A 19901-nucleotide genomic window follows, 5' to 3' on the forward strand; every position below is an offset into this window, starting at 1 on the left:
AACTCTCTGCACCCAAACACCACCGAGGTGTTGGGCAAAAGGGTCCTATTGATCACTTAGTTGTATGGCTTTGAGTAAGGAAATTAACTTCTCTGGAAATGGACATCATCATTGGTAAAATGTAGGAATAGGATTAGACCCTTTCCCGCTCCAAGATTTGATGATTCTAGATACAACCCACTTACTGGTGTCTAAGAATATTTTACATATTAAGCTTATTAACCACCATCTACTGTTGTATTAACAACTGTCCCCCCTTCTTTGTTTTGCCATCTAAGTCTACTCTTAGGTACTCCAATCCACCAAACCTTCTATTAAGGTTTCTGCCTGCTATTCAGGCTTAGAAAGGCCTTTCCTGCACTAACATTATATCCATCTATATTTTCATTTCTATATCATCTATATTATTAAAACCATCTATATTTTCTTCCAAGACTTTGATGGTTTCACCTTTTACAACTAAGTCTTTAAGTAATTTGAAAGAAAAAAAATGTATGGTCTGAGGTCAAGATTGAATCTCATTTTCCCCTCAAATGAATTCTGAATTCTGTTGAATAAATGAATATACGTCCTACACAAATTTATTCTAGGCTCTATTTGATAATTTTTTGTTCCTGTTATTAATTTCACCACCTTTATATTTTCTACCTGGCTACCGTTGGTACATAGATAATGATTTTCGTTCATTCATTTATTCAACACATATTTGCAAATCATCTTCTATGTGTCGGGCATCCTTTTAAGTGCTAGAGATAGAGCTGTGGAGAAGGTCCTTGTGCAGCTCAAGATCAGCGGAGACTTAAAGTAAACAAGAAAAACAAATGGGATATTACAATGTGAGGGAGGCGACGAAGGGAACAAGGAGGCGGCTGAAAGGGAAAAGGCAGAAAAGCAAAGGACAACTCCCTGGAGATGCCATGGCGGGAAGAAGCCTCCTGAAAGGTGAGCAGGACCAGGCAAGAGAGGGCCTGGGGCAGAGCATCCAGGGGGATGGGAAGACAAATGCAAAGGCCTCAAAGCAGAAAAAAGCTTGGTATAGGGCTTCCCTGGTGGCACAGTGGTTGGGAGTCCGCCTGCCGGTGCAGGGGACGCGAGTTCATGCCCCGGTCCGGGAGGATCCCACATGCCACAGAGCGGCTGGGCCCGTGAGCCATGGCCGCTAAGCCTGCGTGTCCGGAGCCTGTTGCTCCGCAACGGGAGGGGCCACAGCGGTGAGAAGCCCACTAACTGGCGGCCGGAGTGCAGGATTTAGATAAATAACTAGCAAGGCAGACAGTGGCAGTACCTCCTGCCGAGGTGGGAAGGGGTGGATGTGATGTACCCTGGAGCCATGGGAAAGAATCTGGATTTTATTCATGTGTAATTTGGTAAGAGCTATGATGTCGGTTTTGTTTTGTTCTTAACTTTATTCAAAACGCCTAGTGTCTCAAGCTAAGCATGATGTTGGCTGTTGGTTTCAAACAGATAATTTTTCATTACATCAAGAAACGAGCCTCATAGAGCCTGGGGATGACTTGTCTTGAAAACAGCTGTGATCGGTACTCGTCAGCTTGTTCGCCTCTGAGGTTTCTCAGCTAACCCCTCTCAACTGGACATGCTTCAGTGTGTCCTGGAAGCATTTTTTGCCCCCATCTGTCACACTTACTTGGCTGTACTTGACAACCACCTATGAACTCTGCTACATTTTCCATATTTCAGGTCTAAGGTACCTCTGGCTAATAGAAAATATTGCTTCAAAGACAGATGTATTCCAATACCTTACGGCTGAGGTCCCAAGAGGGGAGACAGCTTTATACTCTCACCTCAAAATGGGGATAATAGCTTCTGACACATAAGGTTATTGTGAAGGAAAAAAATACAGTCCGTCTAAAGCTTATAATTAGTAGTCAGTAAACATTACCCGTTATTGTCCACTCAGCTGTTCACCCACCACATAGGAGGGAATCTGAATTACTAAACTCTCTATAGTGTTAGTAAAGTGGTTAAGAAGTGGGCCATGGTGTCCTGGTGACCTACTTAGATTCAAATCCCATCTACCACTTCCTAGCTTATGGGGCTTTGGGCAAGTTACTGGGCTCTCTGAGCCTCAGTTTATACTCCTTTAAAATGAGATCCGGTTACTTCAAAGGACTGAGATAATGCATGTAAACAGCACAGCATGGCACCCAGCCAGAAGTTTCTCCATAAACGTCAGTAGTGGTAACAACTATGACAATGGTCAACAGTGATGATAAAGAAATTGACCGAAGTAAAAAGGTGATAACCTCTGATTTGACTATGAAAGACGTGGCAGGATCAAAGGAATATAATTCTTAGAAAAGTTTTTTTAAGGGGAAATGGCACATCTGTCCCAGATGGAAAAGGGGGAAATAAAGCAGCTTGAACAAAAGTAAATGGGCAGAGCTCCCCTGGGGGCGCAGTGGTTAAGAATCCGCCTGCCAATGCAGGGGACACAGGTTCGATCCCTGGTCCAGGAAGATCCCACAGGCTGCGGAGCGACTAAGCCCATGCACCACAGCGACCGAAGCCCAGGCACCTAGAGCCCGTGCTCTGCAACAAGAGAAGCCACCGCAATGAGAAGCCCGCGCACCGCAACGAAGAGTAGCACCTGCTCACTGCAACTAGAGAAAGCCCCCGCGCAGCGACGAAGACCCAACGCAGCCAAAAATAAATAAATATATTTTTTTAAAAAAGTAAACGGTCAAGGGAACCACAAAGCAAGCTCAGCAGACTCCTCTTGAAGAAAATTAGGAGAATCCTCAAAGGTAACAACAGGCCAAGCCCTCAACGAGTGAAGAAGACAAAGGGAATCTGACCTCATTTCCACCAACGAGACAAGATCTACCAATGCAGTAGTTCTATACTGTAAAGGACTGCTTGTTTCATTGCTGGTCTCTGGGGCACAAGTGCAAGGTTAACGGGAGAACAGAGCAAGCAGCCTGCTGGGTGGGGTGCCCTGTGGTCTGTTGCGGCACATACAGGATGTAAAGATCAGGAGTTTCTAACCTGAAGGGGTTTGTGTTTTCTAGAGAGATCTGTGGCTTTCACTGGCTTCTCAAAGCAATGTGCGATCCAAACAATAACATAAAAAACCACAGTGGTGAGAAGCACTGATGCAGACGGTTAACGCATGATCAGTTCCGAGATCTTTCTCTGAATCCCTTCTGGACTGTGGGTATTTCCCCAAAGAGAACCCTCCTTTCCCAGATCTTAATTGGTTTTGTTCTTATTCTCTCTGGATATTTGGAACAGCAAATTCAGTCTAGCTTCAAAAACACTTTGCCTGAAGTTCTTGCTTTAGATAACCTCAATTAGAAAAATACATATTTTACATAAACATATAAATATACATATATATATATATATATATATATATATAGCATTACTCAGTGACTTCCTACAGTTTCAAAACTCCGTTCTATTAGAAAGCAGCTTACTAGGAAGATGGAGATAGACTTGGGTTCAAGTCTTCTATTAAACACTAATACCAGCTAGTGTCAGCCGTGGTATGTGAATGGAGATAACAGGGGTATTGCAAAGATCCATGGAGATAACATTTGCAAAGATGTTCGTTCCTTTTTCTGCAACATTTGCCTGGAACATTTTAGACTTCTGTTTACAAGTTGATTTGCATACTCGTTCCCCATAATATAGCTATCACTGAGATGCAGCCACAATGATCTAAAACCCCCCCCATGTTTTAAGACTTGAGGACACATAAAGCAAAGAGTCATCAGAAAAGCAAACTGAGGTCTAGAGAAGCTCACTGTCTGACCTAGGGTCATGGTAGAGCTGGGACAAACCCAAAAAAACAAAACAAAAAACCTATCCAACAACACAATGGTTTTTTAACTACAACACACTTTTTGTTGCCTTCGCTATTTTTTTTAAGACTATTTTTTTTAGAGCAATTTTAGGTTTACAGCACGATCGAGAGGAAGGTACAGAGAGTTCCCTTGTAACCCCTGCACCCCCGCACACAGCCTCCTCTGTGACCAACATCAGTCACCAGAGTGGTACATTTTTTTACGTAGGATGAGCCCTAAGTTCATAGTTTACATTAGGGTTCACCCCAGGTGTTCTGTGGGGTCTGGACAAGTGTATAATGCCTTGTATCTACTATTACAGTATCACACAGAATATTTTCACTTCCCTAAAAATCCTCTGTGCTCTGCCTATTCAACTCCCCTCCGCCCCCCACTCCCCTGGCAACCACCGATCTGTTGATACTTACTATCTTCATGGTTTTGCCTTTTCCAGAATGTCATCTAGCTGGACTCATACGGTATGTAGCCTTCTCAGATTGGCTTCTTTCACTTAGTGATGTGCACTTAGGGCTCCTCCATGTCTTTTCATAGCTTGATAGCTCATTTCTTTTTAGCACTGAATAATACTCCGTTGTCTGGATGTACCACAGTTTATTTATCCATTTACCTACTGAAGGACATCCTGGTTGCTGCCGAGTTTTGACAATTATGAACAAAGCTGCTATAAACTTTCAAGTGCAGGTTTTGGTGTAGATATAAGTTTTTAATCCTTTGGGAAAATACCAAGTTGTCCGATTGCCGGATCGTATCGTAAGAGTACGTTTAGTTTTGTAAGAAACCGCCAACCTGTCTTCAAAAGTGGCTGCGCCATTCTGCATTCCCACCAGCAGCTAGTGAGGGTTCCTGTTGCTTCACATCTTCAGCAGCATTCGATGCTGACAGTGTTCCAGATTGTGGCCAGTCTAGCAGGTGTGTAGTGGTGACATGATGTGGAACATCTTTTCAGGTGCTCCTTTGCCATCTGTGTATCTTCTTTGGTGTCTGCTAAGGTCTTTGGACCATTTTTTAATGGGGTTGTTTTCCTACAGTTGAGTCTTTTAAGAGTTCTCTGCATATTTTGGATAACAGTCCTTCATCAGTCGTGTCTGTGGCTTATCTTCTTGATCTCTTGACATTGTCTTTTGCAGAGCAGAAGTTTTTAATTTTAATGAAGTCTAGCTTATCAATTATTTCTTTCATAGATGTCTTTGGGTTTGTACCAAAAAAGGCATTACCACACCCAAGGTCATCTGGGTTTTCTCTTATGTTATCTTCTAGAAGTTTTATGGTTTTTCATTTTACACTTAGGTCTCTGATCCATTTTGAGTTCATTTTTGTGAAGGGTATAAAATCTGTGTCTAGATTCTTTTTTTTCTTTTTGCATGAGGATGTCCACTTGTTCCAGCACCGTTTGTTAAAGAGACAATCTTTGCTCCATTGTATTGCCTTTGATCCTTTGTCAAGATCAGATGACTACATTTATGGGGTCTATTTCAAGGTTGCCTTAGCTATTTAATCAATTCTATCGATTTGGGCAACTTAAAACTTTTCAGGTATGTTACTTATAGCAAGAATCAACTAACTGTTTGAAATCCAGGATGGCTTATCATTACCACTTAATGTAATATTTGTATAGGACATAAAATTCCTTAACAACAACAAAAAATCTACCGTCACATCCTGATAGAAGACTGATATGAAGCAACCATTGTTTTATAATACAATTGTTACATTATATACAAACACACTTAAAAGGAGAAAAACTAGAGTTAACCAGCCGTTAGAGTCATAAAATGTAAGCAGAGTATTCTTTAAAAGGGGGCTTACAGAACAGAGTAACTTCTTCACCAAGGGTGACTGTGAATTTTAATTATAATGAGAAGGGAAGTCAACATAAGGGTTACACTCTTAACAGGATTTCACTTCCAATTACATTGGGTGCTCTCCCATGATCAAGGAAGTCCTTGCCGGGATACTAGAATAAAGGATCCAAGCCACCTGCTTGGTCATAAGTGGGAGAGCTCACACTGCCTGGCCTGAGTCTGCAGAAGTAAAGGCTAGTTGGGGAGCTGTACGCAGATGAGGCCAGAGGGTAATTTACAAGTTCATCCTTTTGGGGGAAAAGTAAATTAGAGAGTAAATGACTAAAAAAGTAGAGCTTAAACAGGAGCTGTCAAACTACTTAAGTACTGGTTTTTTTTAAAAATGGTGCTTCCAAATGTATTTTCTCTTTGTGATACCTTTGCAAACATAGGTACTTAATATAAAATAACTACTAAATAAAACTGACTAGTTATTCTCATACAGAAATCTTAATTAGCTCAGCTGTGTACTAAACTTAAGAAGACCTGGGCTTCCCTGGTGGCGCAGTGGTTGAGAGTCCGCCTGCTGATGCAGGGGACACGGGTTCGTGCCCCGGTCCGGGAAGATCCCACATGCTGCGGAGCGGCTGGGCCCGTGAGCCATGGCCGCTGAGCCTGCGCTCCGCAACAGGAGAGGCCGCAACAGTGAGAGGCCCGCGTACCGCGGCGGGGGGGGGGGGGAAGAAGACCCAGGTTACATACTCCTAGAGTTCTTTACTTGGTGGATCCTCAAAGGCACCAGGGAACATATCATATTTTCTTAAGTCTGGGATACCTTGTTTAACATTTTCATATTTCTCAAGTCACAATGTAGCTTGTAATAGATATAAGCATGAAAAGCTATTTGTGATTAAATATCATAACCGGTAGATTATTATAGAATTACTAAGAATTAAAATATGGTGAGGCTAAAAGAAGTGAGGGTAGGAATTGGCTGGATACAGGAGGGAACTTTCTGGGGTGATCATAAAGGCAATGTTCTCTATCTTGATAGGGGTTTACGTTACACAAATAACTCAGCACTTATATACTTCAGATCTGTACATTTCATTATACGTAAATTTTATCTCAAAAGATAAAGATGTAAATATTGGACTTTAGTTAACGTTATGTATGAAGTATTTGGGGGGAGTGTGCTGACGTTTACAAATGCATCAGATGAAGGGATTAACAGCCCATCAAAGTGGTTTTCAGTTTAAACTGAAAACTATCTAAACAATCAGCGGCCACAGAAAGGAATGCCATCTCACCTTAAGCAGAGCCTCCTGAAAACACAGCTGCCACAGGACCCCCATCCCAGGGAGTTTCCGGATTGGGAGAAGAAGTCTGACCCTTAGCACCAGGAAGTGCAAATTCAGCTGTCCACTGGCATCATAAAGCCTGACAGAACCCTCCATACTTTCCCCCAGAAGGCCTAAGCCTCCTACAGCACTCCTCCTTTTATTAAATTTAGTATTTAAGCCTTTTATTTCTGGTTTTCAGCAAGTTACTCATCACTGAGCACTCCCACACGCATGCGTGAATACACCCTCGTCTTTCCTCGTGTTTGTCTGTTGTCAATTTGCAGACACCCAACCACAGGACCCAAGCTGGAAAAGTTTTCCTCCCAACACAAACAATAAAATGGATTGATAGATGGATAGAGCAATGAACAGATCAATATATAATAAAGCGGAGGCTTCCGTCGTGGCGCAGTGGTTGAGAGTCCGCCTGCCGATGCAGAGGACACGGGTTCGTGCCCCGGTCCGGGAGGATCCCACATGCCATGGAGCAGCTGGGCCCGTGAGCCATGGCTGCTGAGCCTGCGCGTCCGGAGCCCGTGCTCCGCAACGGGAGAGGCCACAACAGTGAGAGGCCCACGTACCGCAAAAAAAAAAAAAAAAAAAATATATATATATATATATAAAAAAAATAAAGCAAGTATAGTAAAATATTAATGGTAGAATCTAGGTGGTAGATATATGGGTCCTGACTGCAAAATTCTTTCAACTTTGCTTTACGTTTGAAAATATTTATAATAAAATGTTCAGAAAATTCAATTTTAAAAAAAAAGAAAAGAAAACAAACATGGTACTTGATGACTGCTACTTTGTGTCCACAAAGAGATAACCAGCTGCTAGACTTACCTCATAAATCCAAGCCTGTCCATGGATGCAAATGTCAGTCTAAAATGACAATGACCATCTAATTGCATGCCTGTAATGGGCACTTTTGGTGACACGAGTAAATCAGAACCTTTGGTTCTGTCACAACAGCAGTCATCCCCTCCCCCAAGAGTTTCCTGCTTCCAGACATTCCAAACAGTCCTTAACCAAAATGGTCACCCAAGCTCCCAAACCACCCAGAGAGGAGAGGTCCATGTCCTGCACCTGGTCCCCTGCGTATTGCATGCGGGCTCACTGCTACTGTGACACTGCAGACAGGTGGCACACAAGTTCTATTCCTCTCTCGCTCCTGAGCAGAAGGTAGCTTATTACGCTCATTTCACGGAGCTTCAGTGCCTAGATTCTTGTGGCGACTTTATATTAACCGGTGCTGTATAATAAAGAATTGCTGGTGTTTGTTCCTGATTCCTGGGAGGGAGCCTCTAAGTACCTGGAATGTCTTTGTTATTCATGGTGGGCAGTTCAACAGCTCCAGGATGGGGGCTGGCCAAGCTGAGAGCCCAAACGGGTGATTAGAGGTTTGGGCTTTAAACCATGTGACATGAGCCTCACCTCTTGGGAGTGGATACTGATTCAATCAATCACGCCTACATAATGAAGCCCAACAAAAACTCTGGACTTTGAAGCTTAGATAAGCTTCTTGGTTGGTAATACACACTGATGCACTTGGAAGGGAAGTGACCAGAGTATATGGCAGCTGTGCCTTTGGGAATCCCCAGACCTCAGCCTCTGTGTCTCTTCTTTTGCCTGCCTCTGACTTGTCATTCTAGCAAAGTATCGAATCTGAGCGGGTAGTGGCAACCCCCAAACGTGTAGCTATTTATTTAGTCAGAAGTACAGGTGGCCTGGGAACCCCAGAGCTTGTGGCTGGTGTCTGCCCAGCAGGCCCACGTAGAGCAGCATGCCCAGGAAGTCAGGGTCAGAAGTGCTTTGAAACAGTTTTAAAAAGACATTTGCAGATCACGTTCTAAATAACTGACTTTTGGGAAGAATACAGCCAATGGAATTGAATATAAATAAGTAAGTAAAGCAAAAAAGTGAACAGACTATTCTAGAATATAGAATTAAAATGAAGAGATGTAAGGAATGCAAAGCGTGAGAGCCTGACAGGATTTAAAAGTTATTAGAAACATGTTGAGGACTGTTATAGAAATTCGAATATGGATTGTACATGAGATGACATTACTGAATCATCGTCAATCTTCTCAAGTGTGACAACTGTCTGTGGTTATGTGGGAATGCCTTGCTCTTAGGAAACGCCTGCGTGTACCTAGGGGTAAAGTGTCGGAATGCCTGCCAACTTGCAAATGGTTTAAAAAAAAAAGAAGTGCTGTGTGTGTACAAAGAGAACTGACATTTAAGTGAAGGGTATACGGGCACTTAAAGTACCATTCTTTCAACTTTTCAGTAAAATTCAGGTTTGTATTTTTTTAAATAAAAACTTGGGGAAATGCATAAGCAAAGGTTAAAAAAAAAGGAAAAAAATATAGTAAAGAAAATGTAAAAATTAAAAAATCACTGAAGTAGGGGATAGGTATATGGGGGTCACCAACTATTCTATTTTTGTATAGGTTTGAAGTTTCCAAATAAAATGCCTTTATAAAATGCTATCAGAAAGGTTTTACCCTTTGGAGACACATACAGTATTCACTAGTTTCTAAACTTTCTAATCTGTACTTAAGCCTGTTTGATTCCTACTTAATTAAGAGACTCATTCTTTTGTTTGCATTTTTATCCATTTCCTAAGTATGTTCAGTGTGCCAGGTTCTCAGGGGATAATTAAAAAGCAATGAAGGTAAGTCACAGTTTCTACCTTACTGTCTAGTTATAAAACAAGACCCACGCGACCTAAATAGGTAATGAATTGCCGTCTATAAAAAAAAAAAAAAAAAAAGGGCCTGATGAGGGGAAATTAGTGTGGGCTGCAACTGGCTGTATCGATGGGTATATTTCCTCCCTGGAGGGGGAAAGAGGCTAAAAGGCAAGGAAATCAGCCAGGATCCACCAAGATGGGCCAGATAGTAGGTGCTGGGCAGGGCTAGGACAAGACAGGAGAAATATGAAACGAGGTGAGGACCAGAAATAGGGATATGAAAGAGAGCGGGGAGTCCAAACACAGGGCAAGATTTAAACCTTGAGTCTGGAAACACACAGCGTTGATGCTGGAAAGAAGGATATTGAGAGGATATTCCTACATCTTGTCTGTGTAGGAATAAAGGTTAATTTTTAGGCATGTTGAGTTTAAACTAGCATTTATTCCCTACTTCACACCCTGTGCTCCACGTAAGACCAAATTACGTGGAATTGCCTGACACCATTTCTCACCCGCTGTCCCCCATGCCTGAAGGTTCACTGATTCTTTAAGAAGTCCTGAGGGATTGTGACAAGGATGAGGGTCTAGAAACTCACCTGGCTGCATGGCTGCCCACTTGAGCTAGAAATCCCCTAGAAGCCAGTAAGGACCAGCCAAGGCTGCTGCCTCCCGAAGGCCCAGCTCCCCCCCACCCCACCCCTTCCCCAATGCACCAGGGCCCAGAGATGAGCTCTGCAGGGGAGCCTTGGGACTCACACCCCTGCCAGCCTTGGTCACTGCCTCAAATGTCCTTCCTCTGCTCTCATGTTGTGCTTTCTTTCTCCTGATCCCAAACCCCATTATTTCCTACTCCCGCCCCCCTCTTTTCCTCTGTACTCTCTGGGCCCCTCATTCCACAGTGTGCAAAGTCACCCACGTTCTCAGTGTCCTCACGGAACACTCCCTCCTCCGCTGGCCTCGCGCCACATCACACACCTGCACACGTACACGATCAGGAAGAAAGTCAGGGGCAACCTTCTCACTCTCCCTCATGTCGCTTCCAGACCCTCTTGTTATAAAGCCTCTACCCCTCGCCCCCGCCTCTCTGAGGTCACGTACAGCCATAACGGTTGTTCTGACACTTGGATTTTTGTCTAGTAAGATCATTAAAAACAAACAAAAACCTCCATTCCCATTTCAAAAAAGAAAGCACTTTTTATTCCAAAAAAAAAAAAAAAAAAGGAAAGGGTCTTATCTTAGAATAAAGGACGTTCCTCCAAGTGAAATAGTTTAGCTTTTTGAAGGGTTTACTGGAGGCCACCATCCTCACACTGTCACTCGTGTGTGTGTGTGTGTGTGTGTGTGTGGTCAAGCCTCTCCTCTCCTCGTGTGAGAGACACACCCCCAACTCAGGCCCCTTGGTTCCTTGATACCTTCACCCCCGATGACCTTCACCCCCGATGACCTTCACCCCCGATGACCTTCACCCCCGATGACCTCCCGCTCCCGCTCTGCTTCAGCTGCCCACTCCTGTGGCCACACTGAGGTGCTCCCAGCTTATCACCTGCGGCCACACCACCCACTCTCCCTGCTCCTTCTGCCCCGGTGTCCCCAGGGGGACCTGTCCTCTAGTTCTCTGACCCAACTCCCTCCTCCCTATCAATCCCCCCTCGTTTGCCCATATCCCAGGCAGGGTCCATCGTGACAGTTTCTCTGGCCAATGTCCTCAGTTCTCTCATTTCAGTGACCCCCCCCATCTGCACCCACTTACAAAAACCGTCCCAGCTTTGGTTGGATTGAATCTGGTTCCATTCCAACACCCTTGTGGTGGACGGTCCACAGCAACAGCCCCAACTGTTTCACATCCTGCTGTACCTACCCCCTTGGCTAGTGTTTCACACACTGACCTTGGCCTTGGCCACACATCTGGCTTGGGAATGGGGCGGCAGCAAGTGTGCACAGCCCTTATGCACTGGAGCTCACTCTCCTGCTGCTCTTGGCACCTGTCACCATGTTAAAACCAGGGCTGGCCTGCTGGAGAATTAAAGGACCTACAACCAAGGCACCCCAGCCAGCCAGCCAGCCAGCAACTCCCCCCTTCCCCACCCCCCCGTCCCAGGTGAGACAGCTCAGCCTGGCGCCGCTCAGCACAAAGGCCCAGCTGAGCCCAACCCAACGGCTAGGAAAACTGCTTTAAGTCATTAAGTGTTGGGGTGGTTTGTGGTTTAAGAAAAGCTAATTCAGGGGCTTCCCTGGTGGCAGTGGTTAAGAGTCCGCCTGCCAATGCAGGGGACACGGGTTCGTGCCCTGGTCCAGGAAGATCCTACATGTCGCGGAGCAACTAAGGTCGTGCTCCACAACTACTGAGCTGAGCCTGCGCTCTAAAGCCCGTGCTCCCCAACAAGAGAAGCCACCGCAATGAGAAGCCCGCGCACCTCAACGAAGAGTAGCCCCGGCTCGCCACAGCTAGAGAAAGCCCACGCGCAGCAACGAAGACCCAACACAGCCAAAAATAAATTAAAAAAAAATAAATGTATATTGATTCGTATAACTCACAGGCTAAACAATGCTGGAAGAAAATTTACACAACAGGGAGACTAGTGTCAGCTGTTTCTGCTTCTCCCCTCCCCCATCCTATTAACACCAAAGTTTCTCTTCATGGGAAGGAGAGAAGCCACGAGATGGGAACTTTCTCAACTCCCAGCCTCCCCGTCACTCTAGAGGCCTCGCGTGCCCCCAGGTCCCGGCCCAACACCCACCCCGTGCCCTCCGCGCCCCTCAGCTCTCTCTGCCCTGCCCCTATCTCCCTCTACAGCATTTAACCTCTCCCACATTAAACACACCATCGAAAACAACAAAAGTCGATTTCTCACCACTAATCCACTGCTGCAATTTTCACTTTCTCAAGTCCTGTGGAAGTAGCAGGCCTACACTTGGCTTTTTGATTCCTTTTTAAACTTTTTCACACACACACACACACACACACACACACACACACCCCACCCCCGTCATTCCTCAACTGCCATCTGGCTTTGACCTCCCTCCCCACCCCCAGTGCACCTCAGTCGACCACCGCCAGCCTCCTGCTCTAGCGCTAAATCCCACGCCCGCGGTTCTGTATATTTCACTCAATCTCAAGGGCGTCTGACGTGCTGACCCATTCTGTGGCCCACGGCTTGGGCGTCTCTGCGGCGTCTCACCCCCTTCCCCCACCCTTGAAGGTCGCCCCTCCCGGGGATCCCACACTCTGAGGTGCCCTCACTCACCGCGTGGCTGCCGTCACCCAGGCCGCCGGCTCTGCATTCCGGGCACAGCTCTGACTCCACGTTCACGGGGCCAGCGGCCGAGTGACAGCTCCTCTCCGGAGAGCCACAGTCACCTCAAAGTCTGTCCTCCACCAAACTCCTTGCCTTCCACCCCGAACCTGTTCCTCCACCGAACTCCTTACACCCTGAACCTGGCACAACGCCAGCCTCTCTGAGCTCCCCTTTCTCGGGCGTGTGAATCACCGAGTCCCGCTGGGCCTGTCTCCTACACTAAACTCCACCCGAGATCCACCCACTTTCCTCTGGCTCCACGACCACCTCTCCACCTGAAGTCACTTCCATCCCTCGCGGAGCTAACTCAACAGCCTCCCACCTGGTCTTCGCATGTTCACGCTTCCCCGTGCCTCGTCCCCGCCATAGCCAGCGTGACCTTCCTAACATTTGAATCTGACCGCTTCCTGCCATGGGTTCTCTTCAATCCTGACTCTCCAGCACTTCACACACAGCACACAGGCGCATGATATTAATGCTTGCTGGGTGGTACGGGTAAATTCCCCAAATGTCCACGAGGTCAACACTTGGACAAACAAACTAAAGATGTAAGTTTCACAGATTAACGTTATGAAATGTGTGAAAAGCCCAGGTCGACAACCAAAGAGTAACACCAAATTTAAGCAACTTATATATTGTAGTCTTGAAACAACAACTGCAAGGTTTCCATCCAACTCTTGATGGCTCTCCCTTCCCCCTCCCCCCATACAAAAAAAGAATGGCTTTTACTTTCCAACAGAAGCGAAAAGAAGTCTGAATGTTCAACATTTACTTACGTGCAAAGAATTGACTGGTCCTCACGATCTACAAAACAAAACAAAACAAACAAAAAAAAAAAGAAAGTGACCATTTGCCTGGTTTTTTAAAAATTTGATATAATAATAAAGTTGCAGTGATAGCCTCTAAAATACTAGTAGCTCTGCTGCTCTCAGGTCAAGTTAACGCTTCCCAACCCTATTATATATTATATAGTCCTAAATCCAGTCAAGTTCGTCATTCTAACGCCAGATTCTCTGGGGTAGGTAACAATGCAGGCTCAGATGACTGTACACGTCTTATCAACCTGGACCCTCCAGCCTGGCTGCCCATCAGAGTCAACTGGGAAGTTGTATAAAAATGAACTCCACAGAGCTCCACCTTCAGGGGGAGGGACTGAAAACCCCTTTTTAAGTAGGTTCCCCAGGTGATTCTGATGCAGGGCCAGGTTTGGAAACCACTGCCTTTCCAGAAAACCCACCACCAGAGGGGAATCATTATTAATTTGACCTTAAAGGAGAAAAAAACCCACAAAGTATCAAACGCTGAGTGGAAAAGGAGATTGAAGGAGGATAAACATCTATATGAGGTTTAACCACTGTCTCCAGTCAGAATGTTAGATACACCCAAAATAACAAAAGGACGTATGATGAAAAAAATCGAACATGATTTTAAAGGGATGAATGATTTAAGTATTCATATTCAGCTCAATTTTTCAACTGAAAAGGTGAAATGCAAACCCATGTGTAGTCCAAGGACAAAACCACCTGTGTAGGTTGTATGACTTCCAATCACTTACGAGCATCATTATCTCTATTTTACAGACGAGGATGTTCTTTGAGGAAGTTAATCCTCCAGTCACATAGCTACTGGGGGACAAGGATTCAGGTGAGAACCCAGGCCTGTCTGCCTCCAGTGCCTGTGTCCTCAACACTCCCGACCAAGACTGTCACTGCCTCAAAAGGAACTGCGGTCATGAGGTCACGAGGGAGCATTTCTGTCGCTCCCTACGCTGTGCTTGCTTTTCCATCAGAAAAGCCATCACGTGCCCAATGAAGGTCTCACGGTAGTTCAGGCGTAGATAACCTCCATCAAAGAGAAATGAAGAGTTCCTTCACTACGTCATACTCTTTTCATATAATATTATTAAAAGAAACAAATCCATTCATATACTCTGTGTATAAACTGGGTTATAGCAACAGCATATTACTGCCCGGCCCCTTGAGTCTAATTTAATTTCTAATAATAGCTCCTAACCACTGTTTTCTCCTTCTTTCTGGCTGCCATGGGCAACATAGTTGATGTCTGCCCCTTTATTGGTTCACTTTCCCAGGGACGCGCCATCTCCTTTCCTTGGCATGTCCTTCCCGGATCCATGACCACTTGGATTACCTCCACCTGCCCTTCGTGCTCAGCTCAGCTGTATCTCCTCTGAGGAGCCTCCCCAGACCCTCTTCCTCAGGCTCCTCCCTGTTTCCTTTTTTTGACCACAGTATTCTGGAGTTAACAAACGATACTGCCAACTGCCTGCCCCACCAGCATGTGCTGCCTGAGATCACAGACTGTCTTGCTTCTTTATTCCCAGAATTAACAGTCAGCCACCTGTCCACTGAGAGAACCCAGTACAAGGAGCCAGGCCGGGCACTGGCAAGACACTGGGAACTGGAATCTTCTGTCCTAGTTCCAGCCCCACCACAAACTTCCCACAGATCTATAAACGAGGCATTGATTCCTTGCTGGTCTCGGGTTCTTCACGTATAAAACTAGGATTTTACCAAGTTTTTGCATATTATTCACTCTAAACATGAACCCTCACACCCCAAATTCTCCTGGTCTGAGCAACGTCTATAGAACTCCACTTCATAGTTTACAATGAACTTTATACTCTAAAAACCTATAAATATAACCAGACACAGCCTTAGAGTGACATTTAAGGGAAATAACTTCATGTTCAAAAATGCAACTAGCCTTCTAAAAAGAGTAGAGACTCATTTGATAGCTCAGTTATTTTCCAAAGCACCTTTCAAACAACACATACGGAGGTACTCAATAAATCCACGTTGAATTAAATCATATTTTCAACAGTGAAAAAGGTTTCAAATCAGTCACCTCAGCTCCTACCTTAAAAAACTAGAAAAGCACAAATTAAACGCAAAATAAGTAGAAGAAAAAATGATAAGGAACAGAAATCAATGAAATGGGAAACAGGAAAAAAAAAAACCAAAAAAAAACAAGTGACCAAATGCTGGTTCTTTGAGATCGATGAAACTGATAAATCTCTAGACAAAATGATCAGGTATAAGACACAAATTACCAATATCTGTAATAAGAAAGGGAAAACCACTATAGATCCCAGAAATACTGAAAGGATAATAAGGAAATATTAGGAACCACTTTCTGCCAAAAAATTTGACAACTAGGATGAATGGGATAATTTCTTTAAAAGACATAAACTACTAAAGTTCACTCAAGAAGAAACAATAACCTAAATAGATGTAAAAAAGATATACAATAAAACAACATCCATTCATGAGTAAAAACAAAAACAAAAAACTCAGCAAACTAGGAATACAAGGGAACTTCAACAACTGGATAAAGGGCATCTACAAAACACCTACAGACAGTTAACATCATCCTTAATGGTGAAAAACTGAATGCTGTCCCCGAGACCAGGAATAAGACAAGGATGTCTGTTCTCACACCTATTCAACATCACAAAGAAGAAAAATAATTAAAAGCAGAGACTTGAAAAGGAGGAAATAACAATGTCTCTATTTGTAGAGGACATAATCGTCTATAGAGATAATCCCAAAGAATCTACCAAAAAACCTTTCAGAATAAGTGACTTTTGCAAGGTTGCAAAATATGTCAATATATATTTTAAAAATAACATTTCTATACATTAATAGTGAACAATTGGAAATTAAAAATTTTAAAGTTCCATTTAACACTACTAAAAACAGGAAATGCTTAGTTATACTAAGGGATATGTTATACTTAGATATAAATCTAACAAAGTATGTGCAAGATCTATATACTAAAGACTATAAAATACTGATGAAATAAATTAAAGATCTATATAAATAGAGATAAACCATGTTCATGGATTGGAAGACTCAAAACTACTGTCAATTCTGTTCTAATTGTTCTATAGAGGCAATGCAATCCAATCAAAATGTGAAGTGGGACCTTTTTTAGAAAATGACAAGCGAATTTCTATAATTTATATTGAAAGACAAAGCAACTAGAATAGAGAAAATAATTTTTAAAGAATGATGGTGGAAAATATACTATTTGATTTCAAGATTTACTATATGGCTATTGTAACCAAGACAGTATGATATCTGCAAAAGGACAGACATACAGATCAAAGGAACTGAGAATCCTGAAAAAGGCAATTCACTGGAGAAAAAAATTGTCTTCTCAACAAATGGTGCCAAGATCAACTGGATATCCACAAGCAAAACGATGACCTTCAATCCATACCTTGCACCATACATGAAAATTAACTCAAGATGGATCACAGATTGAGTGGGAAAAAACTGCAAATCACTTACCCAATAAAGGACTTGTAACTAAAAAGGACAAAGAATTCTCAAAAATGAGTAATAAGGACTTCCCTGGTGGCGCAGTGGTCGGGAGTCCACTGCCGATGCGGGGGACACGGGTTTGTGCTGTGGAGCGGCTGGGCCCGTGAGCCATGGCCACGGGGCCTGCGCGTCCGGAGCCTGTGCTCCGCAACGGGAGGGGCCGCAGCAGTGAGGGGCCCGCGTACAGCAAAAAAAAAAAAAAAAAAAAAAGAGTAATAAGAAAACAAACCATCCAATTTTTTTAAATGGTCAAAAGATTTGGACATTTCACCAAAGAAGACATACAGGTGGCATAAGCACATCAAAAGATGCTTAATATCATTAGTCACTAGGGAAATGCAATTTAAGACCACAATGAAATATCACTACACACTTATCAGAGAGACTACAGTTTAATAAAAAACTGACAATACCAAGTGCTGACAGGATGCAGAACTGGAACTCTCCGTCCATTGCTAGTAAGGTTGAAAAATGGCCCAGCCATTTGGAAAAAGTTTGGTAATTTCTTATAAAGTTAAACATACACCTACCATGTGACCGAGCAATCCTACTCCTAGGTATTGAGCCAAGTGAAATTAAAACTTACACTCAGAAAACCTGTATACAAATGTTTCTAGTGTCTTTACTGCCAAGAACTGGACACCATCTAAATGCCCTTCGAATGGTAAGCGAATAAATGAACTGTGGAACATGCATCCAATGGAATACTGCTCAGAACTAAAAAGGAGTGAAGTATTGGTGGATGACACTCAAATGTACTATGTTAGTGAAAGAAGCCACCCTCAAAAGGATAACTTGTGTATGATTACACGATGTTCTGGAAAAGGCAAAACTATAGTGACAAAGGAAAAAAAAATCAGTGGTTGCCATGGACTAGAGGGGAGGGAATTAATTACCCTAAGGAGAGTGTAGAAATTTGGGGGGAAGATAGAACTGTTCTATATCTTCATTGTCGTTACACAACTATATGCATTTGTCAAAAGTCAAAAAACTATGCACTAAAAAGGCTGAATATTACTGTATGCAAATGATACCTACTAAAATTGTATATATTCGTTTTCCCATCCAGCAACATGCTGTGCCTCTACATTTAAGACTTTAAAAAAGTTCTGCAATTTCTTATTCAGGTTCTGCCTATTTTTGTTTACTGCTACCATATATATTTCTGGCTAAAGGATAAGTACATTTTTAAACTTATCACCCAGTGAAATCCCTGTTTCATCCCCTCACTAACCCTTCACTCTGATGCCTGTACCCTCTTAGTTTTCTTCATAGCACTTATCACGATGATATTGTCTTTATTTATCTTCCTGTATCTTCAATGAGATAACAGTTCTCTGTAACACAATCACTGGAAGGGTTTTCCTACATTTGACAGCCTCTCAGGGTAAGGAGTGTTACTGTCTCCCACTGTCTGTATTCCCACATTATAAGATTCAATACATAGATTCAAGGCAACTGTAATTCATTATAAAACATTCCTTTTCCTGGCATAAAATAATGCCCTTTGTCCCTGTTTCTGCTGTGACGTCTACTTTAGACTTGAGATGACTTTAATTGGTGCTCCCTTTTTGTACCCATTTGGCCGAGGAAATGCCCATCACCGCACTGCTATTCTTTTTCTACTTTGAGATGTCTCTCTTGTAAGGGGCATATGATTATATTAGGCTCTGTTATTTACAGGGGGTTAAAAGTATTTATATTTGCCGCTGTATTTGGTATTAACCTGTTTTCTGACCTTTTGAAGCCTTCCTTGATGTTCCTTTTAAACGATGGTTTGTTTTCCTTGCTTTTCTTTCTCCTAATGTAAGAAACTTGTATCCAGTTTCAACATTTTTCAAAAAGAATCCTTTAACCTACATTTTAAAGGTTCACATTTTGATGTATATCAATCCTAGTCTCAAAAGACTTATTCTTAAAGCAAGAGAGGGGTAGTATATGTGCTTATTCTACTAGGACATCCCTTGGTGTGTCAGACATCATTTCAAGACTGCTGCTCAGGATCCCACTATATAAATGAGCCATCCTTTTAAGGAATTACTTATTCGTAGAACAACTGGTTATTTCCATTGTCTCTCAGGAAGCTACTGGAGGTTATTCTCCATCCAAAACAACAGCGTATGGGATGCATAAATTAAGAAATACAACCACGGAAAGAAGCAAGGAGGACTTTCCCTGGTGGTCCAGTGGTTAGGACTCCGTGCTTCCACTGCAGGGGGCACGGGTTTGATTCCTGGTCGGGGAACTAAGCTCCCGCATGCCGCAAGGCGAGGCCAAAAATAAAACACACACACACACACACACACACACACACAACACACATACCCTTAAAACACACATACCCTTTGATCCAGCAGTCCACAGAAAGAAGCAAGGAATTTCCAGAGCGCAGGCAAAGGCAAGTCTGAAGACCGCTAAGTACAGACTGGAGGATAAAGGGTCCCCAGAGGTATGCCTCCAAGGGAGGAAAGACACTGATAAATTATGGGATACATGTCTACGTATTGAAAGAAGACTTGTAGTTCTGTCAAATCAATGTAGCAATTGCAGAACTACTCGGTTCCCCCCAAATAGGAAAATTACTAACCCCAGGGAAAACAGCAAATTGTGTAA

The 19901-nt window shown here is 43.4% G+C and overlaps 1 protein-coding gene across 13 annotated transcripts in view; it reads right to left on the reverse strand.

Moving 5' to 3' along the window:
- The window catches only part of MYH10 (myosin heavy chain 10), a 134093-nt gene that overhangs the window by 85677 nt on the left and 28515 nt on the right, over positions 1-19901 (reverse strand). For all 13 annotated transcript variants that reach the window (XM_033422869.2, XM_033422872.2, XM_033422868.2 and 10 more), the window contains exon 4: positions 13719-13746. In XM_033422869.2, the coding sequence (XP_033278760.1) occupies positions 13719-13746 (28 nt within the window). The remainder of the gene's footprint in view (positions 1-13718; positions 13747-19901) is intronic.

The sequence above is a fragment of the Orcinus orca genome, chromosome 19, assembly GCF_937001465.1.
Source record: "Orcinus orca chromosome 19, mOrcOrc1.1, whole genome shotgun sequence".
Lineage (NCBI taxonomy): Eukaryota > Metazoa > Chordata > Mammalia > Artiodactyla > Delphinidae > Orcinus > Orcinus orca.